This window comes from Chenopodium quinoa, unplaced genomic scaffold, assembly GCF_001683475.1.
Source record: "Chenopodium quinoa cultivar QQ74 unplaced genomic scaffold, ASM168347v1, whole genome shotgun sequence".
In the NCBI taxonomy this organism is placed as follows: Eukaryota; Viridiplantae; Streptophyta; class Magnoliopsida; order Caryophyllales; family Amaranthaceae; genus Chenopodium; species Chenopodium quinoa.
Genome location: NW_018744041.1, coordinates 1,904,520 through 1,932,363, shown reverse-complemented (window position 1 = coordinate 1,932,363; position 27,844 = coordinate 1,904,520). Strand labels below are relative to the sequence as shown.

At 33.1% G+C, this 27,844-nt stretch overlaps 2 protein-coding genes across 2 annotated transcripts; one reads left to right on the top strand and one right to left on the bottom strand.

Annotated features, from left to right (window-relative positions):
* The first annotated feature begins 4,016 nt into the window (after positions 1 to 4,016).
* On the top strand, positions 4,017 to 8,082 carry LOC110690515 (ACT domain-containing protein ACR4-like). The gene is made up of 7 exons (XM_021867366.1): positions 4,017 to 4,473; positions 4,805 to 4,850; positions 4,944 to 5,058; positions 5,188 to 5,255; positions 6,498 to 7,100; positions 7,201 to 7,305; positions 7,408 to 8,082. The coding sequence occupies exons 1-7, from the start codon at positions 4,400 to 4,402 to the stop codon at positions 7,750 to 7,752; spliced, it is 1,356 nt and encodes a 451-aa protein (XP_021723058.1). The 5' UTR covers positions 4,017 to 4,399; the 3' UTR covers positions 7,753 to 8,082.
* Positions 8,083 to 18,602: 10,520 nt separating this feature from the next.
* LOC110690514 (photosynthetic NDH subunit of lumenal location 5, chloroplastic-like) lies at positions 18,603 to 27,647 on the bottom strand. The gene is made up of 7 exons (XM_021867365.1): positions 27,366 to 27,647; positions 27,090 to 27,281; positions 26,448 to 26,598; positions 26,258 to 26,346; positions 22,552 to 22,606; positions 22,302 to 22,387; positions 18,603 to 19,097 (listed from the first exon to the last, which is right to left on the bottom strand). The coding sequence occupies exons 1-7, from the start codon at positions 27,387 to 27,389 to the stop codon at positions 18,945 to 18,947; spliced, it is 750 nt and encodes a 249-aa protein (XP_021723057.1). The 5' UTR covers positions 27,390 to 27,647; the 3' UTR covers positions 18,603 to 18,944.
* Positions 27,648 to 27,844: the final 197 nt, after the last annotated feature.

Below are 27,844 nucleotides of genomic sequence, written 5' to 3'. Positions count from 1 at the left end.
ATTCTGCCTTCTAGTTTTCCTCAATGACATACGTAAAAAATAAGTTGCGAAATAGTATGGGTGATCAACTATTGAATGATAATTTAGTCACTTTTCTTGAAAGAGATTTATTTTCAAGAGTTAGTGATGATGATGTATTGGAACGCTTCCAAAGTATGAAGACTCGAAGAATGCTTCTGTAGTCTTTTTTTTTTTTTTTTCTTTTCATTTTTCTATGTGTAATCTATTTGTAATCCATAGTTTGAACTTATTTATGTACTGAATATTTAATTATTGTATTTTTATTCCTTTGTTAATTATGATTTCAAATTTCGGAAGTTTCGAACCCACAGTTCGAAAATCCTGGTGACGCCACTGATACAAAGGAAAGAGTGTGAAACATATGGCGTATCCCTACTGAATATTATATTAAATTAAGTAATACCGAGTAATAATACAAAAGGAAAACTTTTTTTTTTCTTTTTATTATTCCTAAACGAGCTGGAAGCTAAGACATTACTTAGGGCGGCCTGTTCTGATTTACTGAACTGAGCTGAACTAAAAAAAATTGTTTATGAGAGAAGGAAAACTAAACTGAAATTAAGTTGAAAAGATTAGACTCTTAATTAGAGACTAATGGAGAAAGAGACATTTAAACCTGTGCCAAATTATAGTACTTCCTCCGGTTTTTTTAAGTGTATGTTACATTTACCAAGTACAACAGTTATTTTAAGGGTAAAAATAAGTTCTGATAAGTGTTGACCAAGTTCAAATTACAACTAGTAAAATAAGTTTTAATAAGTTCAAATAAGTTAAATTAAGTTCAAATAAGTTTAAAAATGTTAAGTTAAGTGAAAATCAGGTGAATATAAAACACATTAGGCCCTATTCAGTTCACCTTATTTTCACTTATTTCAAGAAAAATTAGTTCATAGAAAGTTAATTAATAATTTCAGGAATAAGATAAATTCAGGAAAAATAAGTTCAAATAAGTATTGATAAGGGATAATCAGAGCTACCTAAGTTCAATTTATAACTAAAATAAGTGCTAATAAAGTAATAAGGGCTAAGTTGAGATAAGTAAAAATCAGGTGAATAGAATGCACCCTAAGTGTTACACTTTTTTTCTTTTTTTTTTTTTGGCAAAAATCTACATTTTAATATTAACCTTTCTCCTCTCATGGTCTCCACTCACACCCACAACGATTTTCTTTCTTCTCATACATTCATTACATTTTACGGAGTAAAAAACTATTAACCCTACTACTTTTTTTATACAATTTTTTAATACCACAACTACCTCATTTACGGAATCCATCTTATTTATTTAAATCAATTAAATCATCTAAAATTATGTATCGGCGAAAGTGTAACACTTTAAAAAAAAAAAAAAAAAAAAAACGGAATATAGACCCTCGATTTTGATTGGCAACTACACCAAGCCCTCATTGGTTAAAAGTTTTAAAAGCCAAGATTGGTAACAGCTCTTATATATATGCTGAATCGAGAGTGAAGGCATATTAGTAAAAAGAATCCGGCTTTTAGCAAGGGCAGAATCCTGCTCGATTTGGAAAGAGAATAAGTAAAGACAAGAGGTGCCCACTCTACCCTTGATACCAATGGTAAAGCTAGAAGATTCACTTAGATTTTCTTCGATATAAATTATGGGTGAGAATACAACAAACAAAAGTCGACAAATACTTTTTATTTATTTATTTTATATAAGCAAAATAATGTTTCGTTTCTTGGAACTTTGATAATTTGTTGGCATTTTTACAAAAAGAATTCTAATATTACATGCATGTACGCCATGTACGAGCAAAAGTGAAGACGCAAAATGGGCGAATTAAACGTGATGTGATTATATGAATGGAAGAAAGTTGGATTGGATAAAGTTGGACAAAGATAGATGTTACTGCTTCTAATAATTTTGAGGAGAAATTATTGGATAGAGGGGTGTATTATTTCAAAGCTAGTACTAGATTTCATATGAATATACTATACATTTGTAGAATTTTGACTACACTTGTATGTACAATTTGTTAAGGTTCAAGGAACGTTTGATTTAATTGATTTTTACTTATTTAAATTTAATCAAAATGATATATTTGCATTTATTTTAATTTTTGATGAACTTATATATTCATTATTCATTATAATATACCTTAATTAAAATTTGTTGAGCTCATTTTTTGTAAATTAATTTTATCTGTACTTTTTTTTTTATTGTAAAATAGTTGAATACGATGTTAGATTAATAAGGTCTAAGGTATTTATATTTTATCTTTACACTTGTAATTGCTTAATGGATTGCTCATCACTTAATAGTACCATGATCAATTATCAATATAATGTCATATGCGCGATTATGAACCGGTCCACACAAGTTTTCCTGTCATATGATCCTAATTAAATCGGCTAATTTAACGTACAAGTCCGTCCAAATGGATTGTTGGGATTTGAAAAAAAAATGGTATATTTTGTATTGTCTATTAATAAATAGTTTGTTTATTTCACTTTGTCATCATTTAATTTGAAATTAACATGAATAGAGTAATGTCGTCATTGTGCATATCATATATGTGAAAAATGTGATAATATTAAATAATCTTTTATGATCTTGTAACAATGTAACCTTTTTTTTCTTCAAAATTATGATAAATAAAAATCAAGATATGATTTTTTTATTCATTTTATTTGTTGTATATATGAGTTAATGACGAATAACTTTGCAATAAATCTTTTTCATATAGATGTACTCACATTAGACAAGACAAATCAGGTCGTTCGGGCGAGTCCTTTCTGGTTTCGGGTTGAGTTCGTATTAATAGATAATCGGGGCGGGTCGGGTTTGGCTCAATTTCGATGTCTACATTTCAAGCCATGTCCATATTAATAGATGATCGGGTTGGGTTGGGTATAGGCCTTATAAATTTCGGGTTTAAGGTCAATTTAGGTCATTATTTGTGAGCCAATTCGGGTCAGATAATCAAGTCCATATCAGAAATGTCAGGTCTCACATTAACAAATTGATTGATATTATTCACATTAGGTTGTCACAGTTGGATATTCCACATATACTAATATAATTATATATAGATAATATAGATAACAATATCATATTGAAATAATTATATATAATAACAATCTCAATGAACAGATGTATGTTGAAATTACATAAATCAATACACGTATGCATGACATATGAAAAATTTAATTCCATCGTATAATATGGTAAGAAATCACAATATATCAAAATATGAATCAAATTAACATGTGAAAAGCTGAAAATTATCAATAGTTATACATACCTATAAGTGAATGACAGGAAATACGAGAATAATTACTTCCCAAATCCCAACACTAATGAACCTATGGTAATGAGGAAGTAATGTTTGGATCAGCACCCTACTTTTCACGTTTTATATAATGACTAGTGAACCGTTATGGTTTCGTTACGGACTTTTTGCACTATTTATTGGAATAAGTCTTACCCTACTAAACCGTTATGGTTTCGTTACGGAATTCTTGCACTCTTTATTCGATTTAGACTTACCCTAAAGGCCTAAACAAGTTCAATTACATGTAAAACAACTCATTTGAACATTCAAATGAGTTGTTTTAATAATAACTAATTATCTAAATGAAACATAACTTTTTTTATATACTATGTCATTGTGATGTGTTCTTTTTTTTCATTTTTAATAACCTACATAAATTTATGCATTAGTTTATTTATTTTGTGTGTGTGATCTTAGCATTGACTATTGTTTCAAAAAAAAAAAAAAAAAAAAAAAAAAAAAAAAAAAAAAACTTAGCATTGACTAGATAACCACTAATCTATTAAATTGGGGGGTATTAAAAGAATGTGAATAGGGAGAAAAGAGTGGAAGAATTGACTAATGATGAGAGAAGCCGCCTTGATAGGAGGCATGAGGAGCATGTAATTTTCACATAAATCAAAGAAACAAAGACCAAGTGTTATTATATGAGTGTCAAAGATTGTAAGATTGTGGGTCCCTCTTTTTTAATAACATCAAGTCATCAACAAGCTTGGATGCGTCTCCCTCTCTTTGGCTCTCATTTTCTCTCTCCTCCTATTTTCTTTGTTTAAATTACAATTTTTTTCCCAAAACTCTTCGCCAAACTCAAAAGCCAAACACCCCTTCTTTCTCTCTCCTCCCTCCTCTCTCTCACACAAACTCTACTCTTCACCCACCTTAGAAAAAATTTAAAAATAAAGGAAAATTATACTCACTTATACACACTCTCTCAGTAAAAGATTAAAACTTTGGGTAGAAAAAAAACAGAGGAGATAAAACAGAGTACCTAAAACAGAGCAACTCAAAATTGTTAGGTGGTTTTTTTTTTTTTTTTTTTTTTTTTTTTTTTAATTTTTATTTCTGAGTTGATTTTATAAATGGAATTTTGGACGTCTTCTCTTAAGGTGGACGAGGAATTTCAAAAGTTGGTCTTGCGTATGAACCCACCAAGGTTTTATCTCTTTCCTTTTGATTTTATGAGTTTTTTGTGCTTTGATTGAAATGGGTTTGATTCAATTTCTCGAGAAATGAGTGAATTTGATTGATTTTTAGGTTTTTTTGGTGCTGAATTGAAATGGGTTTTATTGAATTTCTCAAGAACTGATCAAATTTGATTGATTTTGGGGTTTAAAATTGAAATGGATTTGATTCATTTTATTTAAGAAATGATTAATTTTGATTGATTTTTGGGTTTTTTTATTGAAATGGGTTGAATTTGTTTTCTCAAGAAATGGCCGAATTGATGAATTTGGGTTTTAAATATTCTTGTTTGCTGATTTCAGGGTTACGGTGGATAATTCATCAAGTAGAAATGCCACTTTGATTAAGGTAATTCCTCACTTTTTATTGAAATTCAATTGGATTTTCTTAAAATTTATCAATTTTCTCATTAATTTTTTTGGTGGTGTTGGGATTTTGTAGGTAGATAGTGCTAATAAGAGGGGTAGTTTGTTGGAGGTAGTTCAAGTTCTAAATGACATGAACCTAATCATCAGAAGGGCTTATATTTCTTCAGATGGAGAGTGGTTTATGGATGGTTAGTGATTAATTATGATGCTAATCTTATACTTGTATTAAAATTTTATCTAAATAGATTAATTATGATGCTAATCTTTTTTTTTTTTTTTTCTCTTTCTGATTTTAAGTATAATTATTTGTTTTATAGTGTTTCATGTCACGGATCAACATGGGAATAAGCTATATCAAGATGATGTAGCAGAAAAAATTCAACAGGTAAAATTATCTTGGAAATTGAGCCACTTTTAAAGAGTCATTTTGATTGGATTTAATCAACACTTACCTATTGAAAATTGAACATGAAGAGTACTGCAGTAGACATTGAATTGCCTAGATATCCAAATAATCAAAAACATGTACTGTGTAAAAGTAAAACTATAACTAGGTCAGTCCATAGTAGATTAGTGTAACATTTTTATTTGCTATTAATAGCTTATACGGTGTACTATAGTAGTGCATGGTTTATAAATGCATATACTCGATTTAATTGTCACATTACTAGTGCAACTTGTGGAAGCTGACTTGGGTAATCGTCTTTGTGAAAGTAGCATAATAAATTGTGCTCTCACAGTGAGAGTGCCAAAAATAATTCGCGCACTTACAGTATTGAATGTGACAACTATTTACCTCGTATAGTACGTGTATAAATGAAGGTTGTGTTTATGGATTATGGTCCCAAATGGAGGTTTTGGGTTTAGTTTCACATGATGCAAAGTTTGTGTTCAATAATTGGAATAATGGTGGAGCCCTGGTTCTCCTAACTAAGTGGTTAAAACTTAAAAGGTTTTACAAGTCTGAATTCCAGCTAGTAAATTTTTATCTTCAGTGGGTTGCATGTGAGCTCCTGTGTTTTTTTTTTGGTTTGATGTGATTTGTGTAGGGTTCAGAACTGAGTAGACTGCTTTGTGAAAGAAAAGTACAGTTTTTTTTTTTTTTTTTTTTTTTTTTTGGAGGGGGTGGGGGTGTTGTGGGTTGGAGGAGGATAGTTGAATCACTTGAATGCAGTGGACAAAGTGTGTGGTGTTCCCACATTCTTGGCTAAATTAGCCATTTTTCCACATGATTGTGTCCTACAATTTGGACCATGTACTAGTATGTTTCCAATCTTTTGTGGGGAAAACCATATATTCAAAGATTCAAGAAAAATACGCCAATTTATTCTTGCAAAATTTGTACAAGTAACATGTTGTTCTGTCATTGTCAATTTAATGAGGATTTCTGGAATTTATGTGTTATATGACCTAGTTTAAGTGTATGGTGCCCGTGAGCATGTCGGAGTGTCAAGTATTCGAAATGGGTATTTTTTTAAGTTCTAATCAAAGTTGAAGAGTCGATATATATCATTATAGCACAAGTTGTACGAAGTATATGCACCAAAACATTTTTAAGTATTTTGCTGGTCCCCTTGTTGAATTCTAGTCCTCATCCTCAAGTTGCTAACTGATTGTAACATGACAGTCACTAGGGCCAAGAGCACGTAGCTTTCGATCAAGGAGATCTGTGGGCGTGCAAGCTGCTGTGGAGCACACAACCATAGAGCTGACAGGAAGGGATAGGCCAGGCTTGCTATCAGAGATCTTTGCGGTCCTTACAGACCATAAATGCAACGTGGTGGCAGCCGAAGTCTGGACTCACAGTTCGAGAATGGCATCAGTTGTGTATATCACTGATGAAGCAACAGGGTCGGCTATCTATGATCCTGATCATCTTACCAAGATTGAAAACCTATTGCTGGCAGTGCTTATGGAGGATCGTAACAAAAGGACTACTAATACTTTAGTCTCAGTTGGAGGCACTCATACTGAGAGGAGGTTACATCAAATGATGTATGCAGACCGTGATTATGATATGATGAACTTGAATGGTGTAAATCCTGGGTCTGGTCACTCTATAAAACCACTTGTAACTGTGGATAATTGCTTGGAGAGGGGGTACACCGTTGTAAACTTGCGCTGTCCTGATAGACCCAAACTGCTTTTCGATACAGTTTGCACTTTGACAGATATGCAGTATGTGGTTTACCATGCCACTCTCATAGCCGAAACCCCAGAAGCCACTCAGGTAATTTGTGTGACATATTCTTTGTTACGAAGTTCATTGTTTTGCTTATGATTTTTGCTTAATTGATTGGGTATTTTATCAAATTCCTTTCATTCAACAGGAATATTACATTAGGCACACTGATGGATGTCCTATTAGCTCAGAAGCAGAGAGGCAACGGCTAATAAATTGCCTAGAGGCTGCCATAAGTAGACGAACTTCTGAGGTAAGAGTTTATACAGCATCCTATCTCCCTTACCCTCGCTTTTTTTTTTTTTTTTTTTCCCCTGCCTTGTGCTAAGGATATGTTGAATACCTTCTTGTGCAGGGTATCAGACTGGAATTATGTAGTGATGATAGAGTTGGGCTGCTCACTGATGTAACGCGAATATTCAGAGAGAATGGCCTGTCAGTCACTCGAGCTGAGGTAACTACTCGAGGGTCTCAAGCTGTGAACGTATTCTACGTGATGGATTCCTCAGGAAATCCGGTGAAACCCGAAACAATTGAAGCAGTTCGTAAAGAGATTGGGCTGACAATTCTCCAAGTAAAAGAAGACGAGTACTCAAAATCGCCTCCTCAAGAAACAGGAAGATTTTCTCTAGGAAATCTGTTCAAATCAAGATCAGAAAAATTCCTATACAACTTAGGGCTCATAAAGTCATACTCTTAAGCAGTTTGTTGGTGAAGTAGTAAGCAAATTAGTGATTAGCCCACTGTATATGTCTCTTTTTTAGGTAATTTGGGCACAAAATTCAATTAGGTTTGACCAAAAAAGGCAAACAATTCAGTAGAAAAAGCTTTTTAAACTGATCTTCTGTTAAATCTTTGGTTCAGCCACAAAAGCTTTTTTTAAAAAAAATTGCAGTCCACATATTTATCCTGTAAAGGCTTCTTGCAGAATAGTACTATATTGTAAATTCTGTCATCTTCACTTCCTTTAAATAGGAAGGAAAACTGTAAATACAAATTATTTTATGTCAACCTCATTTCTGTGTCTAAAGTTTTGGATTTGATTTTTTTTATTTGCATGTCTTTTTTTTTTTTTTTTTTTTTTGGGAGGGAATTATTGACTGTTGGAGATGCTGTTCTTTGGATTGTTTTTTTGTCATGGGAATCTGAATATTGAATCAGGAATCTACTCCAACCCCAACAAATTTGAAAAGTTGACCTTTTGTTTTGAAAAAATATTAAATACAGTACAGTATTTGATTAATAGCAGTGCCAGTACTTTCTAGTTTCATCACAAACCAACCATAGTGACCACAGGACTTGTTTGCCACAGTATCAGAATGATTCACAAGGCATGTTCAAGATAATTAATTTATACCAAAATGGCTTTAATGACCTTTACACTTACTCAATACTACCATTGTGTTTGTATGCTTTTTTTTTTTTTTTTCGGTTGTAAAATTGTTTTATACTCCGTATTCTGTTAACTTTTATGTTTGATGCAGTAATCAATAACATAATACTCCCTCCGTTCATGTTCTTGTTTACATAAATTGACGTAAAATTTCACCGATCTTTGATCGCAAATATCTTTATTCTCACATTAGCAAAAATTATAAAAATTAGATAATAATAATGTACTCATCAAAACGAATCAAACTATAGATTCCACATGACTATATTTGTTTTTTTTTTTTTTTTTTTGAAAGAAGTCCTAACGGACATTAAATTTCATTAATAATAGCCATACGACATCTACAATTGACAATTAACGATAATGAAAACGAATTTAACAAAATCAAACAAGAATTAATCGGGGAAGGGCTAAGAATCTAAATACATAAATATAACAATTCGACACATTCTCGGTTCGTTGTCTCATACAACTTTTTGAGTGAATCCGTCGCCGCTTCGCAATTTTGTGAGAAAGAAAATTCTTGTGTTGATTCCGTAACCCGAATCCGAGCCATAATCAATAGTAGCCCCGCACAACCAGAGACCAAATTAAACACAAATAAAACCTTGTCTTTCGAAGGAGTCCGAAAAACCTTGTCTTTCGAAGGAGATCGAAAAAACCTCGTCTTTCGAAGGAGATAAACCCTTTCTTTCGAGGGAGACATTATTGTAACCTAGAACAAATTTAAAAACTTGAAAGGAAATAAAATTTAGGGCTTTCCACCGGTGAAATCCGATGGAAGCCCTTTCAAAATTGACAGTGGAGGCTAAAGTTTAGGAGAGAGAAGAGAGAGAGGAGGCTAGGGTTTTTTTTACTATATTTGTTCTTATAGATTGAGAGAAATTTAGAAGATTCTCTCTTAATTTTTAAAAGTCAAAGATTTCAAACAGGAACATTATTGTGGAACGGAGAGAGTACTAAAATAGACACCAAGAATGACACGGTCACTTCTTGGTGTTGTTTTTTTCCTCTATTTTTTTAAAAAAATTTATTCACTTCCTAAAAAAAAATTCACTTCTTTATATAATTGTGATTCACTACCTTAAAAAAATCACTTATTTTCCATACCTTTTATTGTATAAAATATTATTTTATATATATTTTTTTTTTGTGATCCGTCCCGTTTACCCTTTGAGTTAATTCAGATTCGAGCTCAATTCTGGATATAAATTAAGATTCAAACTTTTTAATTCCATTTAAAAATATGAGTTATATTTTTTTGATAGATTTTGAATTAACATCATAATTAGTTATAAAATTTTGTAAAAACGTGCATGGCGTGGGACTTAATCTAGTACACAACTAAAACTTAAGTATACAAAGTATGAGTATCAAATTATTTAAAAGCAAATGTATTAAAGGTTGATATTTTGAAAATGTACACTTAGGGCCTGTTCTCTTACGTTGAAATTCAGTTCAGTTCAGTTCAGTTCAGCTCAATTCAGCTCAGCTCCTAATTTCCTTCTCTTATAAAATATTCATTTCAATTCAGTTCAGTTCAGCTCAATTCAGTTCAGTTCAGCTGAGTTCGGTCAATGAGAACAGACCCTAATATAGATCCAAATAAAATAAAATTTTGTAATAGTAATTCAATTAAAAAATATTTTACAAGACAAGTCAGACAACTACTTATTACCCCAAGACACCTAGACACATGACAAACCCCAACTCCGCAAGAGTTTTGATCAATTTTACAGAAACATTTTGAAATCATGCACTATAATCTTTCAATTTAAAGCATTTTCGTCCATATCATACTTAAAATAACAAGACATTTTTCTTTACAGGAAAGGTAAATAAGAAGTTAGAATGGTTTTCTCTCAAAATTATTATACCATAACTTATTAGAATTAAAAAAAAATGTTTACTATCTATGAATGGATCAATATCCGAATACGTTTGTATAAAATGGTTCAGAGAATCAACATAGTCTATTGCTCTATTACCCTTTATATAAGTGGCAGAGTATTGTAAGTGGCAAAGTGGTCTTGCTGCCACGATCCACTGAGATTTAGCCCTATGTCGCTTCGATTCGTCCCTCCCCTCATCCTATTCCCTAAAAACACCTATATTTTGGGAAACGAGGTTAGCATTGCTTCTTATATACTAAAAAATGCTAAGTAGTGGATTGAGACAAGTGACAAAGCCAAAGTGTTGGGGTGTGAGATGGTGCAAGGGGGCGTGTGGCATGTGCATAAGATATGTGCACCCAAGGACAAGGCATACAAACAACTAGTTTTTTCGTTTAAGGGTATGCCATCGTTGGCTTAATTAAGACATGGTGTTTAAGGATGGATGAGATGGTTCTGGACATCATCCATGACTCTCAAGGCCCTTTGAGAACCCATGGAACTACTTGGATGCATAATGTTGACGGGTGAAAAAATGATTTACGGAAGCCAAATTTGAAGGCTGATAATACACGAAATCGGAGCAATTTAGTAGGTGTTCGGACCCGATGTTAGAAATTCATGGAATTTTACGGGATGCATTCCGAGGTCATATGATGTTGTTTGGACTCATATACAACCGTAAGTCGGCTACATAAAGGCCTCGTGGAAGCTTATAGCAAATACAAGTGGCGTGTACGGAAATCGGTAAATTGGATGCTTAAAGGCAAATTGGATGGTTGCACCCACCCAATTGGACTCACAAAGGGTATTAGGGTCTATAGGTAGCTTCTCGGCAATTTTTGTTTCTGGGTAAAAAAAAAAGTAAAAAATTGGCAAAATTGAAGGCTATAATACACTTTTTTGGCCGATTTCAGAAGTTTCGGGACCCAGTGTCGAAAAGTCTCAAGATACCAGGGGTTACATCCCAGGGTCATATAATGTCGTTTGGAACCATAGATGATCATTATATGTTGCCAAAAATGTCCGTGGTAGCCTCGAGTTTATGAAATTGGTGCAAGTTATAAACGGGTAAATTGACAGTTTGAAGGTATATTGGATGGTATTACCCACCCAAATGGACTCCCGGGGCGTATTAGGGTCCATGGGAAGCATCTCGGCAATTTTTATTTTCAGGTCTAAAAAAGTGAAAAATTGTCCAAAATTGAAGGCTATAATACACGATTTCGGGTCATTTTTTGACATTTTTCAAAAAATGAATTTAATACGTGGGGTGACTCTCGGGGTCAAATAAGGTGGTTTGAAACCATAACACACCTATAAAGATATTTATAAAGTACGAAGAATGAGTTATGTTTTTATTTTGAAGTTTTGGAATGTAATGATGTCACAAAAGTATATTAAAGTGATATTAATTGACAATAATGATGTCATATGAATATAATGATGTCATAAAAGTATATTATGATGTCATAAAAGTATATTAAAGTGATGTGGCTTGACAATAATGATTTCATATAATAATGGTGGAAGTGATATTACTTGACAATAATGATGTCATATAAGTATAATGATGTCATATTATGTAATTATATTTACAATGATGTGATGTCATAGTATGATGGGACTTGAAAATAGTGATGCGATGTGACTTCACACTATGGTTTGGAATTGGAAAAGAACACGTGTTATATAGATGTAACTATGGATAATCATACTACTATTCACATATGTGTTGATTGATGTGTCGATTGATAGACTATGGATAGTAATAATACTTTTATGGAATCATCATACTAGTACTATTCGTGTTTGTAATCTAAGTATCACATCTCATCTCATATTCCATCATCAATTTACACACAAATTGTCCCTCAGTCACCATGTCATGGGGTCAATTAGCACATTCTTTGTATAAAACAACCTCGAAAAACGAGCAAGTTTATGGGTAGTATGGGATGTACCAAAGTTTCAAAATTACATCCCCCTACCATTCCAAACCTTTTCCCCATGTTTTGGGGCTGTTTTAACAACTTTTCCGATTTTTCCAATTACCGCTTTTTTCTCGTATTTTCCATTTTTGGGGCCCACAAAAAATATTTTTTGGAAAAAAGAAGTGTCAAAATAAAGATTAATATCCATTTTTTGGATTCCATTAAAAAAAAATTGGGTGTTATTATCACATTTTTTCAAGTTTTGATCCATTATTGTGTTACTGTCAGTCGGGTTTTCACTACAATTTTACAAGGGGTTCAATATAAAGCTCTTTAGGGGAAGGTGGACAACTCAAGCTTGAATATCTAAAATTTAGTTATTCAAGTTTGGGGCCTTCTCCGGACTTGAGGTAGATTGTGTGCATTGCCAGACGCTATATGCACACAGAAATCTCACCAGGGGCGAGGCGAAAATTATGACAGTATCATAGCTTCGAGGCAGGGAATGTTGACCCGGCCATATAAATACTCCCTCCGTTTTTTTTTTTTTTTTTTTTTTTTGCATCACTTTTTTTTATGGTTGTTTTTTTTAAAAAATACATCACTTCTATATTTGGTAACTTTATACTGTATTCTCTCTCTTACTTTAAACCCTACTCAAATTATTTTACTATTTCTCTCTCTTTTATGGTCACCACTTAAATAAATATAAAAATATCTATCATCTCTCACATACTTTCTCTTTCATGGTCCACGTCTTACTTTTAATATAATAATTTATTCACTCACTCACTCACATTATTATATAAGTCTCCTGAAACTTTGTGCATTCCCAATTGATGCAAATAATTAAAAAAAAAAAAAAACGGAGGGAGTGTACAAATTTTTCGAAAATATTAAATTCCTTTGAAGGTAAATTAAAATCTACTCTTAGATAATTCATATATTTGTTTTAAAAAATAAAAATACTTCGTATATTCCCTCGTAAATTTTTATTTATTTATTATTATTATTTTTTTAGGTAAGATAATGAAGGGCTCTTCCATACTAGAAAACTTGGTGGTTTAATGAACCTGACCCGAGTAAACGGGCTAGATAATTTGGGAGAGTGGCCTGGAAAAAGGTAAGAGAATCTCATTTTTAAATTGTTATTAATAGAGATTAAACCTTCAACTTATGGTTGAAAACCTAAAATGTGCATTAGCAAAGTATGGTATACAATGTTACTCGTATATACACTTTGACTGGAAATTTAAAAGCAATGATGACAAGAATCATGGATGTGATGATGAGCAAAGCAACGAGTCAGCAATCCAAATAGTGCAGCAAACTGCGCTAACTGAATACTGATAAAGATTCCAAAAGAAAAAAAAATAAATAAAAATCACTGAGCTTGTTAATTACTTCCATTTGTTTCCTTACAAAAAATAAAAATTAAAACTGTTATTTATTTTTCAAGTTTTCAGTCTGAGGTTAAATGGAGTCCCATCCAAATAACCGAAAGTGGCCAATTTGGATTCCAGAACTTGACCAAAATTAAAGATGTCCTCCACATTTGGAAGACTTTTTTATTTGGTACATCATTGCCTTTTCAGATTGATGCAATTATGTACCAACCACAATAAATTTTTATTTTTTAAAAAAATAAGGTAGAACAACCCTTTATTTTTATTTTAAATAGTGTAACAAAATAAGATAATCCGCACCACACGCGTATTTTTTTTACGGAGTATTTATTTGTCTTCTTTGACTTTTTAAAGCGTTTAAAACACGTCATAAAATATAAATATATTTAGCTTGTTATATAAAAATTAAATATAAAAAAAAAACTAATGTTCTAAAACTAGATATTGGAATTAATGAATCTAAGTATCTAACTACATATTCTTTACGTGCTCAAAAAAATGTTGGTGGTTTCACTAAGGTAAAAGTATGAGTAAAATATACCATTAATTTTAATTATAATGTTAAAGGTCTTTCACGGTGAGTGCATTTTATTTTATCTTCATGAATTCTTTTATATCAACGGTTATAGCATAGTCAATCAATAATTATATTTAAGAATATAAAAGTGTAAATGTTAATTGATAAAGTAAAATAATTTAACACAAAATCAGAACCAAACAAAATCTAAGAATTGTATATATCGTAATACCTAGCTATTTAATTTAAAATAATTGACAACAACCTATGCTATATCTTAAAAACAAGATTTAAAATTAAATTCAATCAATTGGTTTTTTTAAATTACTAAAATACAATTGTTATATGTTCTATTAAGTGTTGCATGATCTCATACTAAGCAAAGTGTGCATGTCATCACGAGCTTATCCGATGCCTACAAGTGGGCGGCTGGGTGATCATTCTGGAAGGATTGGGTAAACAAGTCACAACGCATTATATTATTGAATATTGAAAATTTTCTAGCTTCACTTACTAAAATATTGAAATCGTCAACCAAAAATATGAAACTTGATTTAAATTGAAGTAATGCATGAATAATTCCTCGAAAAAAAGAAAGAAATGCATGAATAATACAGTAATTTTGTTTTTTAAAAAATCAAATTAATGTTGTTAGGTTTTGTTAAGATTCTTAATCATGCATGCATATTAGTTAATGATTTTTGGAAGTAACCAAGTTTCAGTTATAAGAATGCTACGGAGTATATCTAAGCTACATGCTTGCAAATTGCAATGCGTTTGTTCTTTATTATCGGAACCCCTAGAGCCCCTTTTGTGATTGTAACTCTAGCAACTCTTGACTACAAACGTTGTGGACTTGTGGGTTATCGAAATAGCCATATATTTGCACCAAAATTCATTCTGGAGGTTTTAGAAGACCAGCAAGATCTGATGTTATGATTTCAAACCAACTTTTATAACTTTAGGGACTCCCCATCCATTCACTTCATTTTAGAAAAAACATTCTTAAAATTGATGCAAAAGTATGAATAGCCTTTGAGTTTAGCATCGTGATAACATTTTCAAATTTGGCAAGGTTAGACATTAAGGTGTATTCCAATATACTGTTTATCAACGAAATTGCATAAAAGTCTAAATACCATACAAGTCGTAATAGATAGACACTATAGTATAGGTCAGGGAGAGTATTTAGGATGTCCTTACTAAATAGATAGATGATTCCCGAATCCGAATCAGCCCAAAGGCTGAACCGGATGGAACACCAAAAAAAATAGATAGATGGAGTAAATTAGTAATAGCCCAAAGGGTGAGCTTTTGAGTAAAGCAGAGTAGATTTTAGCAGAACAGATCAGATGTCAATAGAGTAGAATAAATATAAGTCAAATAAACTATTACGGAATATTACTTGGCAAAGCAGAATAAATTTTGACAAAGTAGAACAGATCACAGCATACCACAAGAACTCAAAATAACAAGGCTATAGTAGAGTGAGTAATAAAAAGTCTACCGACAAGAATCTTTGTCTAGTGGGCAGACTGTTAGGTGGAAAAGCTGATTCACACAATCACACAGTCTGAAGATGATCCTTTCTCAAAAAAAAATGTCAAAAGATGATACCAGCAAACATCTCAGTACGCGTGTCAGTTTCTGCATCACTCTCGATATGCCCGACAATCCGGGTTTCTGAAATAATGGGCGGGCTTTAATTGTCAATTTGGACTACCCATATTACAGTGTTTATTATTTTTTTAATTGTTCTTTTTTTAAATTAATTAATACAAGCTGTTTGAAATCATGGCCCGCCAAAAAATCCTTTCAATCTTCTTCGAAGCACGTGTTCTGACTTTTGTCTTTGCAATAATTATAGAATTATATACTGGTTGGTTAGCTCTTCCCTGATTCTTTCATTAAGTGATAGATCACCATGCTATAAATGTACTAGCGACTCATAGCATTAGTTTCAATCATGTGTAATTGTAGACTTCTTTTCCTCTACACTAGAGTAATTAAATGTAACATACTCGTTTTGTAATTTTTTTTAATCGACATTTTACGCTTATTAATGTTAATATAAGACTTAGGGTCTATTCTGATTGATTGAATTGAACTTATTAGACTTGAGTTGAATTGAACTTATTAGAGCTGAACTGAACTGAACTGAACCGAACTTATTAGAGTTAAACCGAATTGAATATTTTATAAGAGAAGGAAATTAGGAGCTGAACTCACCTGAACCGAACTTAACTTATTGGAGCTAAACTGAACTGAAATGAAAATAATCGTATCAGAATAGACTCTTACTATCTTGTTAATTTTTTTCCACTAAAGATTAGCAAAATTAGTTATTCTAAAAATACATATCGATATGAATAATATTGATGATTAAATTTATTAAGGTTTGAATACGACCTTAACATTTTAACTAACTTGATTAGTTGTCATTTATTTTTATCTCAGTATATGAGAATCACAACTCAAAAATTACAATTTATTTATGTGAGTGGATTGTTATCAAGATAAAGTATAAAAAATAAATTAAGTCTTCAATAATTTATTTTTTTTAATCAAATTGGTTGTTTCATATTTCATATAGATTTGTTCTATTGGCAAGTGTCTATGATGTTAAGGGAGTAGATATAATAAAGCAATGACGTTTGAAGAAGAAAATTAATACATATCTTAATGTTTTTGATAAATGTACCTATCATCTTTTTAAGAACAAAATTTTAGATAATGCAATAATCTCATAACGTACTAAGAAGTAAAAATTCACTATATGAAAATGAAATTATGAGATACAATAAGTAATATTGATTTTAATTTAAAGCCATCTCATATTTGAATTTGCCGTTACTTTTTTATACCAACGTATTTATCACTCACTGTTAATTGTTTATTAAAATAGAATACTTATATAATTGGCATGACATACTCCCTCTCTTTGGATCACGTGCCTAAAATATTAGATTTCTTTTGTTAACTAGTGATAGATCTCTACCATGATAAATTAATTAATAACACTAAAATGTGCAAAAACAAAAGAAAAAGCCACTTTCAAGAATCCTGAATCAGATCAAATGGGTGGGCCTACATTCTTATAGTGGGCTTTAGCTTAGTATTTACTAGTTTTATTATAAGGATAGACAGCTCAAAAGATGGCCTACATTCACCAACTTGAATGAATGAATGAATGAATGAATGAAGGGTACTTAAAAGGTGTAGTTATGTTAGAAGACGACTCCCAATTGTTGGAGGATCTGACATCTCCACAATCAACACCAGGACAATGGGAGGGAAGATTCGTGAATTCTAAATTTCATATTGGTTTGTCCTTTTTTGGAATCCAAATCATATTATCTCCGTTTCACAATACATGCATTGTTTGACTTTTTTACGCTATTTATGTACACTTTTTTCTTATTATAGTACTACGAGTAATATGTAATAATAAAATTTCTTTCAACATATATTTTCAATATATAATTTTTCTAATTATATTTTACTAAATAAATATTTACAAAAATTAATGATTAAAGTTGTAGCTTGACAAAGCAGTCTATGAGCCTGTTCACATTTACTGAACTAAACTGATTGGAACTGAATTGAACTAAACTGAAATTAAGTAAATCTGAAAAGGCCCTAAATATTGCTTAAATTGTAAAACCGATGCAATATACTTCTTGTGATAAGAATCCTTTTCAATCAATAATACAGTTATTTTGTGTGTGTGTGATATCTAAAGTAGTAAATAAAATACAAAATGACAATTTATTAGGAAAAGCAAAAAATTCCCTCATTTTATTGTATTATTTGATCACTTTCTAATTTTCTATAGTACAGAGTAATATTTGATTACATGGGGCCGTAAACAAGGGAGTAATGAATAAGTTAAACTGTTACTTGCTTTTTTTAAAAAAAAGGGGTTAAACTGTTACTTTTTTGGCAGATAATATGTTACATATTTTAGTATCTTACAAGCTACAATGGACCGATGGAGTAGCATTTGAAAGAGAAAAATAATTATTTTTAAGGAGATAGTTATGTGCTTTTGTCAATCACACTTGAATTAACTTATAAAACCATGTTTTATTATACTTCGTACATTATCATTATTCATATTGCCACTACTTTCTCTTTCCAAAAATGATTATAGAAAATAAAAAATAAAAAATGAACTTTGATGAAAAGATGAATTAGTAGGACATTGACCATTTGACCAGATAGAGGTCCAATCTAAGGTTTTACTATAGATAGGTGCTATATTTTAATTCCATAGCATATGCGGAACATACAGTACCTGTGTGGTATTACCCTAAAAGGGGGGGGGGGGGGAATAGATAGATATAATCACGAAATTATCCAGTTATGCATTCATCAATTGACGTCTGGAAGCGCCTGTTACTGTGTGGAAAAAAATAGAACAGGAAATTTCTAAAAGTGCAATCTGCATCATTCATAGATCACCAAGTAAACATTTTACAAGAGCAATATGGACATCAGTACACAATACTAATCCACCAAAAAGATCTCTATGAGATGGCTAAAATGTAGTGTACGCTCTCTAGTGTCTGATACATCAACCAAGATGTCTAAATTTACTGAATTCTCTATACCGGCAAAAACTAGGGAATAGAGAGACGTGCACTAACAGGCTAATCATGTAAAGAATAAAGCCTTCTAATGTAAAAGAAATGGCAAAACTTAAGCCTGCAGCATGAGGTATATCATTCAGACACCACAAATTTATGCATCATACTGCTGGAAGCTCTCCACAATCACTGATGACAACCCTCTTCCTTGGACGGTCACCTCTGTCTGTCTCCTGTGATTCAATGAGCCTAACTACGTCCATGCCTTCCAGAACCTGTCCAAAGACTACATGCCTCTGATTCAGCCATGGAGTCTGTCAGTAGATAAATCAAAATTAGTACAAAAAGTAACACATCTCTGATCTCAAAGCTTGGAAAGCACAGGAAGAGCATTGTTTGTCAGCTACAAATCTACAATTACAGGGGTATGACAGTTAAAATAAAGTAGATAAGGTAAACACTACTCTCCAACTCCACATAAGTATCTTAATCAAAGGACTTGCTCCATCTGCTACATAATGCACCTAACCCCTTGGGGGCTGGTGCAAAGATGCTAAACTTGCTGCAACTGTAAGATTATCAGAAGCATGAAATACCTATAGGAAAGATTCCTCTAGATATTGAGACACTGAGGCTAACACAACATTACAAAATGAACGAAGCTAAATTTAATATGTCCCCAGGTGATAATTGATAACTAGTACTTTTCAGCAGCAAGAATACCAGAAATTGCAGATATAGGAGAAATGTGTGGTTCACACAAAGGCTATTTTATGAATATTTTTCACCAACTCTGCAAAAGGCCCCTCATCTTCCGAACACACCAAAATCCACCCATGCGTCCCAAAAATTTTGCAATTATGAAAAAAAAGAGTTCAACATTACAAACATGGAAGCATGCACCTGTAGACTCCAGGGTCTATAAATTAAAACCTTAGCTGTGCTATAAAGCAGAGGATTTTACAAGACATTTAGCCTACATATGCATAGTCATACACAAGTGAAGCAAAACTAATGGTTTCCTAGTGCTCCTGCTGTTATATGAAAGGAAAGCCATGATAAATAATCCGTTGGCGCTAAACATTAGTAGCAAGAAAGGACTCTTTAGCCATAGATGGGGTAAGGTTAGGTAATATCAAAAGGCATTGGACTGAGATTGTTTGAGGTGCGACTTGCCGACTACAATGTCAATGCACCATGGTACATTAGTACGTAGGCAACTTCTTGAGGCTTTATCAATGCTGGGAACACCTTTTTTTTTTTTTTTTATCGGGAATCAATGCTGGGAACACTTAACTCTAAGGCTTGTCAATAACTAGAGAACATACTATGAAACATGATGGCACAGAGCCTCTAGTGATCACAGGAAGCTTCCATTGTATATCAGGAACTATTATGCCTCACTATGGTGTTTTCAGAATTCCAGTATGCCTCAATATGGTTTCCAGAATTCCAGTATGCCTTGGGTTACAGGACCCTCACCATGTCTAATGAACAATTCCTGCTGGCTTCCAGAATTCCAGTATGCCATGGGTTACAGGACCCTTAGTCCCTTACCATGTCTAATGAACAATTCCTGCTGGCTTCCAGAATTCCAGTATGCCTCAATGTGGTGTATCATTTCTACACCATTCTTATCGTGTAGTATGACCCAAAGAGCTTTCCCTATAGCACCATTAAGTTTAAGCACTAGATCTGTAACCGTCTAATGGGGTGTGAATTATTACTCCTGCAAATTTAACTTGATAGGGTCCCCTAGGGGCTTTTCTGAACCCAAAGTCCTTAATGGTTGGGTTGTAGTACCATAATATCGAGTCTTATCATTAATATTGCCTACACCTCCCAATGATGCCTTGAGTTCTCTCGGGATGGTTTCAGTGGTAGTGGTGACCCCAAAAGTTTTTGAGGCATGAATTATTTCCTTCAAACAAGGCTTGCAAGGAGAAAGTCTGGACCCTACATCCTTTAGGATCAGAGCTTGCCGAAAATGGCTTTAAGTCTAGCAAATTATTATAAAATTTACACTTCGCCTCAAGACACTGCCTCTAAGTCTTTTCAATACCATATTGTTCGTGCATTAGTGTTATGTATGATAGCCAAGTCCCATGAAACCATAGGGAACCTCCTCCCATAACCCTGATTAAGTTTCAGCATGGCCCCAAAAGGTCTATACAACACTCCCTAAGACGCCTTTAGTTCTTCCAGCATGGTTGATTTGGTCATGGTGAGTTGGTGACCCCAAAAGCCTTCCCATATAACCTACGTTAGTTTTAGCCAGTCTCATTGTTGTCTATTAGCTCACTAGGGGTTCATCTGCAGTCTCATATAGATACACTCCATGGATCTGGTTGGGTGGATCAAGCGTTGATACTCGATACCCATGCTTCACCGTAGTTACGATCATAGCAATCCTTAATCGGACTACAATAGTTCTACCATGCGCAAGAATCAACGAAATACAAAACACCCATCGATACTATATTTGCCTATATTTAATAAATTGGAAGTGAACATGCTATGATGCCATGTGGTCCCCTTTATGTGTCACCTCCCTATTTTTTCCCCTTAATTATTATTATTAAAATACAAAGGTTACAACCATAATCATGTTCCCCTTTATGGCTTCATACCTTCAATAGTTCATCTTTCCACAAACCCTTTTTCGGGCCACTCCACCTTTCTCTCCCCAAGTAAATGATGCACACACTAATTTTCTCATTCAAACTTTTCAAATTTCAATCATTTTTCGATTTTAAAAATATATATTTCATTTTTTTTCTGTTGCATCACTTTAGATTTCACGGACTCCTAGACAATTTTTAGAGTAGAGAGAAAAAATAAATGGGGCCCATGTGGTGGAAAAGAGAGAGAGAGAATTAATTAGTTAAAAAGGAAAGAAATGCAACTAATTTAAAACGACTTTTTTAGGAAAGTGATGCAACCACGGAAAAAGTACATTTATAAAAGAAAATTTTAATTATAGATCAATTACTTCAATACATAACATGTATTTCATCTACAAAAAATAGTTTGTATTGATGTAGGTCCATATTTCAGTTGGAATTACTTAGCTGTTATGACTTATGAGGTATGCATTTCCATCTGACCTATGTGTTTGTATAATAAGGCAGAACTGAATATTCAAAGCTACACAGTATTAAGCCATGGAGAAGGTGCCCCTTACTCCTAAACAAAAAAACTATTTTCAAAGACCAATCAAACCTTAATTACAGATTTAACCTTAGATACAAATTGTCACATCTGAAAATCTGAAATTATTGTCAGCAACCCACAGTTGGATAATGCCATTTGGAGTAAATGGTTCCAACTTTGACTTTTCCCGACCCAGGGGTTGGCAGGATACAAACTGACAATTGAGACACTTGGGGAAGCACATCAATATATATTCATGGATTCAAATGATTCAAATGAGGTGATTGAAATTATATTTTGTTAATAGCCAAAAGAGATTGCTGGATCAAAAATTTTAAAATGTAAATGTCAAAGGTATATAGTACCTTAGCAGTGCATATAAAAAATTGGCTGCCATTAGTATTGGGGCCTGCATTGGCCATGCTAACAATTCCGGGACCAGTATGAGACACTGCAGAAATTCCAAAAACAAATCACATATTCATGAGATATGACATAGCACAGCAAGAACTTCAAAACCATAACTCGTAAAGCCGATAATTTCCCGTACAGCACTACAGCTTAATAAATCAAGAAATACTTCAAAATTATAGTCCTGAACCACTGTCAACTTACGCTTGAAGTTCTCATCCTTAAATGTACGGCCATAGATGCTTTTACCTCCAGTTCCCTGCAATAAAATTAATATATAAAAATATATAAATAAATAGATCCACATTCAGAGTTCTTGCAGAAAAACGAATGACTGCTAATAATTAACCACAAACTATTCTCTTAGTAGGCTCCATACAGAGGAAATATAGGCTATATACTGCTATAGTGCCATGCAAATAATAAAGAGAACAATTGAACAAAGATCTCTTCTAGTAAGCATTCAGCCATAAAGTGGGTCATCATGAACTAAGATACGCTGACTTATAAAGCTGTAATTTAGTCCTCATGATAGAAAACATCATTACTTTATGATAGGTGACTGCCAACTTAAAGTTACTAAGAAAGTATAAGGTGAAGTAAAATATGAACGAGATGTCCCTCGGCCATTGCATCATCCACCTCTACAAAAATATTGGTTGTTAAAGCAACATTACAAAGTAAAATTAAGTAATGTCAATATTATTACTTTGTGCTCATGAGTCCAAGGGGGGAAGGCTATTTTTCCATATTGTATGACAAGGTCTACATCTCCTTAAAATGCATTCAATGACAAAAACGCTCAACATTACAAGTTCCACTCAATATACCAAGCAAGGCACCCAAAGGATTATTGGTTAACCGGGGGGGGGGGATTATTGGCCACCTACAGTCAAGATCATTAGATGGGTAGGTCCAGTGGTAAATATGAAAAGGTCTAGCAGTTCAAGAGGTGAATTTCAAGTTCTTGTCTCCCAAAAATAAGGTTTCAATTCATTCCTCCACATAATTTCCAGTGAGGAGTCAATTCACAATCCTGCCAATACTCTTATATATCTTTACACACCTACCGATTATCCTGAAATCTTAACAACGTAGTAAGGCAAGGGCCTTCAGGTTTCAGGTGAAAACTAGCAGCTAATCTACAGAAAAATTTAACTATACCGCAGTTGTAGTGCACCAGCATGCGTGAAGGTACGCAGAAATATGATTAAATAGGTTGATTGGCAGAGCTATATGCCCACATGATTGCTTCTTCTCAACAATCAACTCTACATAAGGGATTGGCCACTAATTGAACATGGTTTAAATCCAACTAATATCTGGTCAGTCTACCCGTATCAATAGACTATATACATAACCCATCAATAGCAAAGTGATAGTTAAATATAGCTAACTAAAAGGGATGAAGGGAGCTTAGAATCTTGATCCCCCAACTTGTCAGATCCCCTCCGCTTGGGTGACAAGTGGTAGATACTTTATATTTGTCTCAACATAAGCTGAAGTATCCCAAGCATTCTCTTAAGAACCTATTGATCATTCTCATAAATGTCAGTTAGATCTCCGCAAATGTCAAGATAGATATCTGACAAAAAGTTTCTAGTGATACAATGCATCCTAGAAGTTGCCTGCAACTGTGAGCCCATATAAGACTTTTAACTCTTTAAGCCTTTAAGAAAAACAAGTCTGTGACAATAATACTCCGTAAACCAAGTTCATGAGGACTTCTACAACAGCCGAAGTACTCTGCGGATTTCGGGAGTCCTGGGCTATAAGTTACACAATGACTTGAACAGGCTTCAAGCTTCCAAAAGATCCATTTCTTAAGTTATACACCACATTTTAAGCAGATTAATTTTAGGAAAATATAATTGGACAAGAAATCTTAATCACCATGACCACTTTGGTTGCTTGAAGTCCATAATACTCCATAATGTTCTCTCTTTTATTTTATTTTATTTTACTAGTATTTTATTTTATTAAAATGACACAAAGGAGTGTCACCCAAAAGTAAAGAAGGGATAGGGAGAAATAATGGGTGCCTTCAAGCTATCATGAAGCAATATATGCACAAAAATAAGAAGCATCATGTATCGTTCTAAACCTAGACTTCACTCTTTCCCTTTATACATATGCCATTAAATTTTACATAAGAATACAGGATTTTAGGCGAGTAAAAAGGTAAAGAGGATAATAATGAGCAGATGAGTGTGGGACCCAACTCGAGAAAAAGTAGAGAAAAATTAACTAATAAGGAGATGGGACAAATAAATTGGGACGAAAGAAGTGCAAAACTTCAGCCATACAAAGGTCTAATAAGGAATTGAAACATTGATGAGGGGAAGCTATGCCTTAAAGACCCTTGGAGATTTCTTTTATTCTTGTTCATCCAGCAATACACAAGACCATAGATAACACCGGAAGATGTACTAAACGTTAGGCCTTTAGCTATACAAAGGCCTAAATAAGGAATTGAAACATTGATGAAGGGAAGTTATACCCTATAAAACATTGGTGGTTTCTTATTTTTTTGTTTGTCCAACAGTACATGTGATCAACTAACATTTATTTCGTATTAGTTATTACACTAAAAAAAGATACAAGTGAGAAAAGATTTTGTACATATATTGCTTCATGATATAAAAGGAATGAGCTAGTATTAGGTTTAGAACAATTAGAAGTCCTTTTTACATATATTATCCCTTAGAACAATCAGATTATTGCAGAGCTGTAGAAGCCATTCTCTAACAAACTATTGATAAGAACACATGAGCACATAAATTTAAGGCACTTTGAGAAGAAAAGATTAATAGCTATGCACAACCAATAAAGATTATTAGCTATGCAGTGTCTACAAGCCTTGAAACCATGCCCATGAAATTCTTGGCAAAACTAATTACCAGAAACAGAGCCTACCTGACTATAAACTAGACTCAGAGAAATATGTAAATCCTCTTCCGTTTTGGAAGCTATGGCCCAATGGCTACAAAGTCCACAAACAATGTAACAAATCTTGACAACAATATTAAGGGCCCCTTAAAGAGCCCCTTAAAGAGTAACTACAGGTTTTTTATGAACTGCAATTTGGGTCTTTGTACCAGAACACCATACTACTTCAATCATGAACCTTCCAGCAAGGCAGCAACTAGTTTATTCATTGCCACAAATAACAACAGCAAATGCCATAGCATTGGACCAGTGGCAGCATCCCTCTCAAGAAGGGCTTCCTTTGTGTTGCATGACAAATATCATCAACGGAGAGAGCAAGCACGTGATTGTGGTTATACTTGTAAAGAGGAAGGACATATTGTTATAGTTCCAGAGAATTATGCCAAAATTACAGATTTTAAAAGTCCCTATATTAGAGCTCTAGAAAGTAGAAACTGTCTTGATCTTCAAATTCTCGAAGACCACAAGTACACTGCTTCCCTTAAAAAAGTTCACAGTAATGTCTAAAATTATACCAAAACCTATAAACCTTAAAGCTTTATGATGTCAATCAACAAAACCTGTTTATTACTCTTTTTTATTCCATCAAAATTAGCTCACATCTGAAGGTGCTACTTGCTATGAGTGCTATGAAGAAGTGGGCAATAATTTTCTAAAATTCTGAATATGCAGCTTAGAGGCTATAATGGAAGGTTCAATTACTAATTTAGATTTTTTTTTCTTCCTCCAGTAAATAAATTTCATACTTCAGTAATATTGCAGATCACCATAGATATACATATTATATAGAACAACTGTCGACTCCATAATCCCCCCATTAGCAGACATAACCATATCACAATAACACCAAATACATCCTTATTCTAAAAATAGATTTCTGTTATGTGCAGAGCATGCGAAGAAATGCCATGGAAGATTATAAAATCGTGGAAGCTGAGATTTAGTTTACAACTTTACATACATTTCCTTTATCAAAATCTCCTCCCTGAATCATGAAATCCTTGATGACACGGTGAAACGAGGAACCCTTGTAACCAAAGCCCTTCTCACCTGAAAGACAAAGAAACACAATTACTAAAGTTTATCAAAGTTTTAATTACTTAATCTCAACCAACCAAATGTAATTCAAGGATCTGCTTCAAAAGATGCACCTGTGCAAAGAGCTCTGAAATTCTCAGTAGTTTGAGGCACATCTTCACCAAAGAGACCAATCACAATCCTACCAACCAACTTCCCTACCGGATTCCCAATGCTGATATCGAAATACACTTTATTTGTCACATTTGATTGCAATGGAGGCTCCTGCAAATTAGAGTATCATATAACATCATCTCATAAACAATTAAATTCTCCTATTTGCCGCATTTTCCAAAGCCTCATATCATGATTTTATTGTAAGACACTGTCATAGATTATACTTTCGCAGTTTCACCATTTTCAAATCAACGTAGGGAAATTATTGGGAAATCAATCATCAAACATTACCTCTTCCACTGCAAATAGTAAGAATTCATTTCAATTTAAATTACATTATTAGAAAAATTGTTACAAACATTTTGATACTCTAATTTTCAGGAGACTCCATTGCAACCGATGAATGTATTGATTATCAAAAACGCGAAGCAACAATTTTTGTTACAAACATCACAAAATAGTATATGTGACTATTAATTCTTGATGATGCGAAACACTAAAACAATCATAATTTAACCTACACAAATTCAACAAACTCTCAAGAAATTCATCAATTGAAGAAGAACATTACGACAAAACAATATTAAGAAGTAGCTCACCTCAGCAGAAGCTCGAACAGTGGTAAGAGAACCAGGTTTCCGGCGAAGAGAAGGAGGAGAAGAACATGTGAGGGACACGTGACCGATGGAATTAGAAGACGACAGAGAAATTCTTGAGAGTTTGAGAGAACTCCGAACGACGGAATTAATCGGAGCTAGGTCTCTTTTGCCGGAGATAGAAGTAACATTTGCCTGGAAAAAAAATTCAAGGATCAAGCAGTGAGAAATTTAAATCAATCATCGGAAAGAAGAGTAAGAAATTTCTAGGGTTTGTACTTGGATTGCGAAAGAAGCCGCCATTGATGGATGAAGCTCGAGGTATGAAAATGGGTTTTAGACAGTGCGAGTAAACAGTGACGAAGAAGAGAGAGATTTGGTACGGGTGTAATGGTACTATGGATTTATGGACTTATGGTAATGAGTTAATGACAATGTTGAATGTTGAGGACTAAAATAGTTTGTTCCTTCTGAAAAATATCCTTGGAATGAGAGGGTGATTTAATAAGAATATTCCGAATTTCCGATAATTAAGTTTTAGCTAATGTCTGTTGCCTTGTTCAATACACTTTTTTTTTTTTTTTTTTTTTTTTTTTTTTTTTTTTTTTTTTTTTTTTTTTTACTAAAAAAGATTTGATTTTATTGATACGAATTTACTTACATAAGCGAATTTGTATCGATAAAATGATGGAAAATGAGTACAAAAAATAGGCCTGGTGGAAAACCAAAACGGGCGTACAAAAATGTTACAGTCTGTG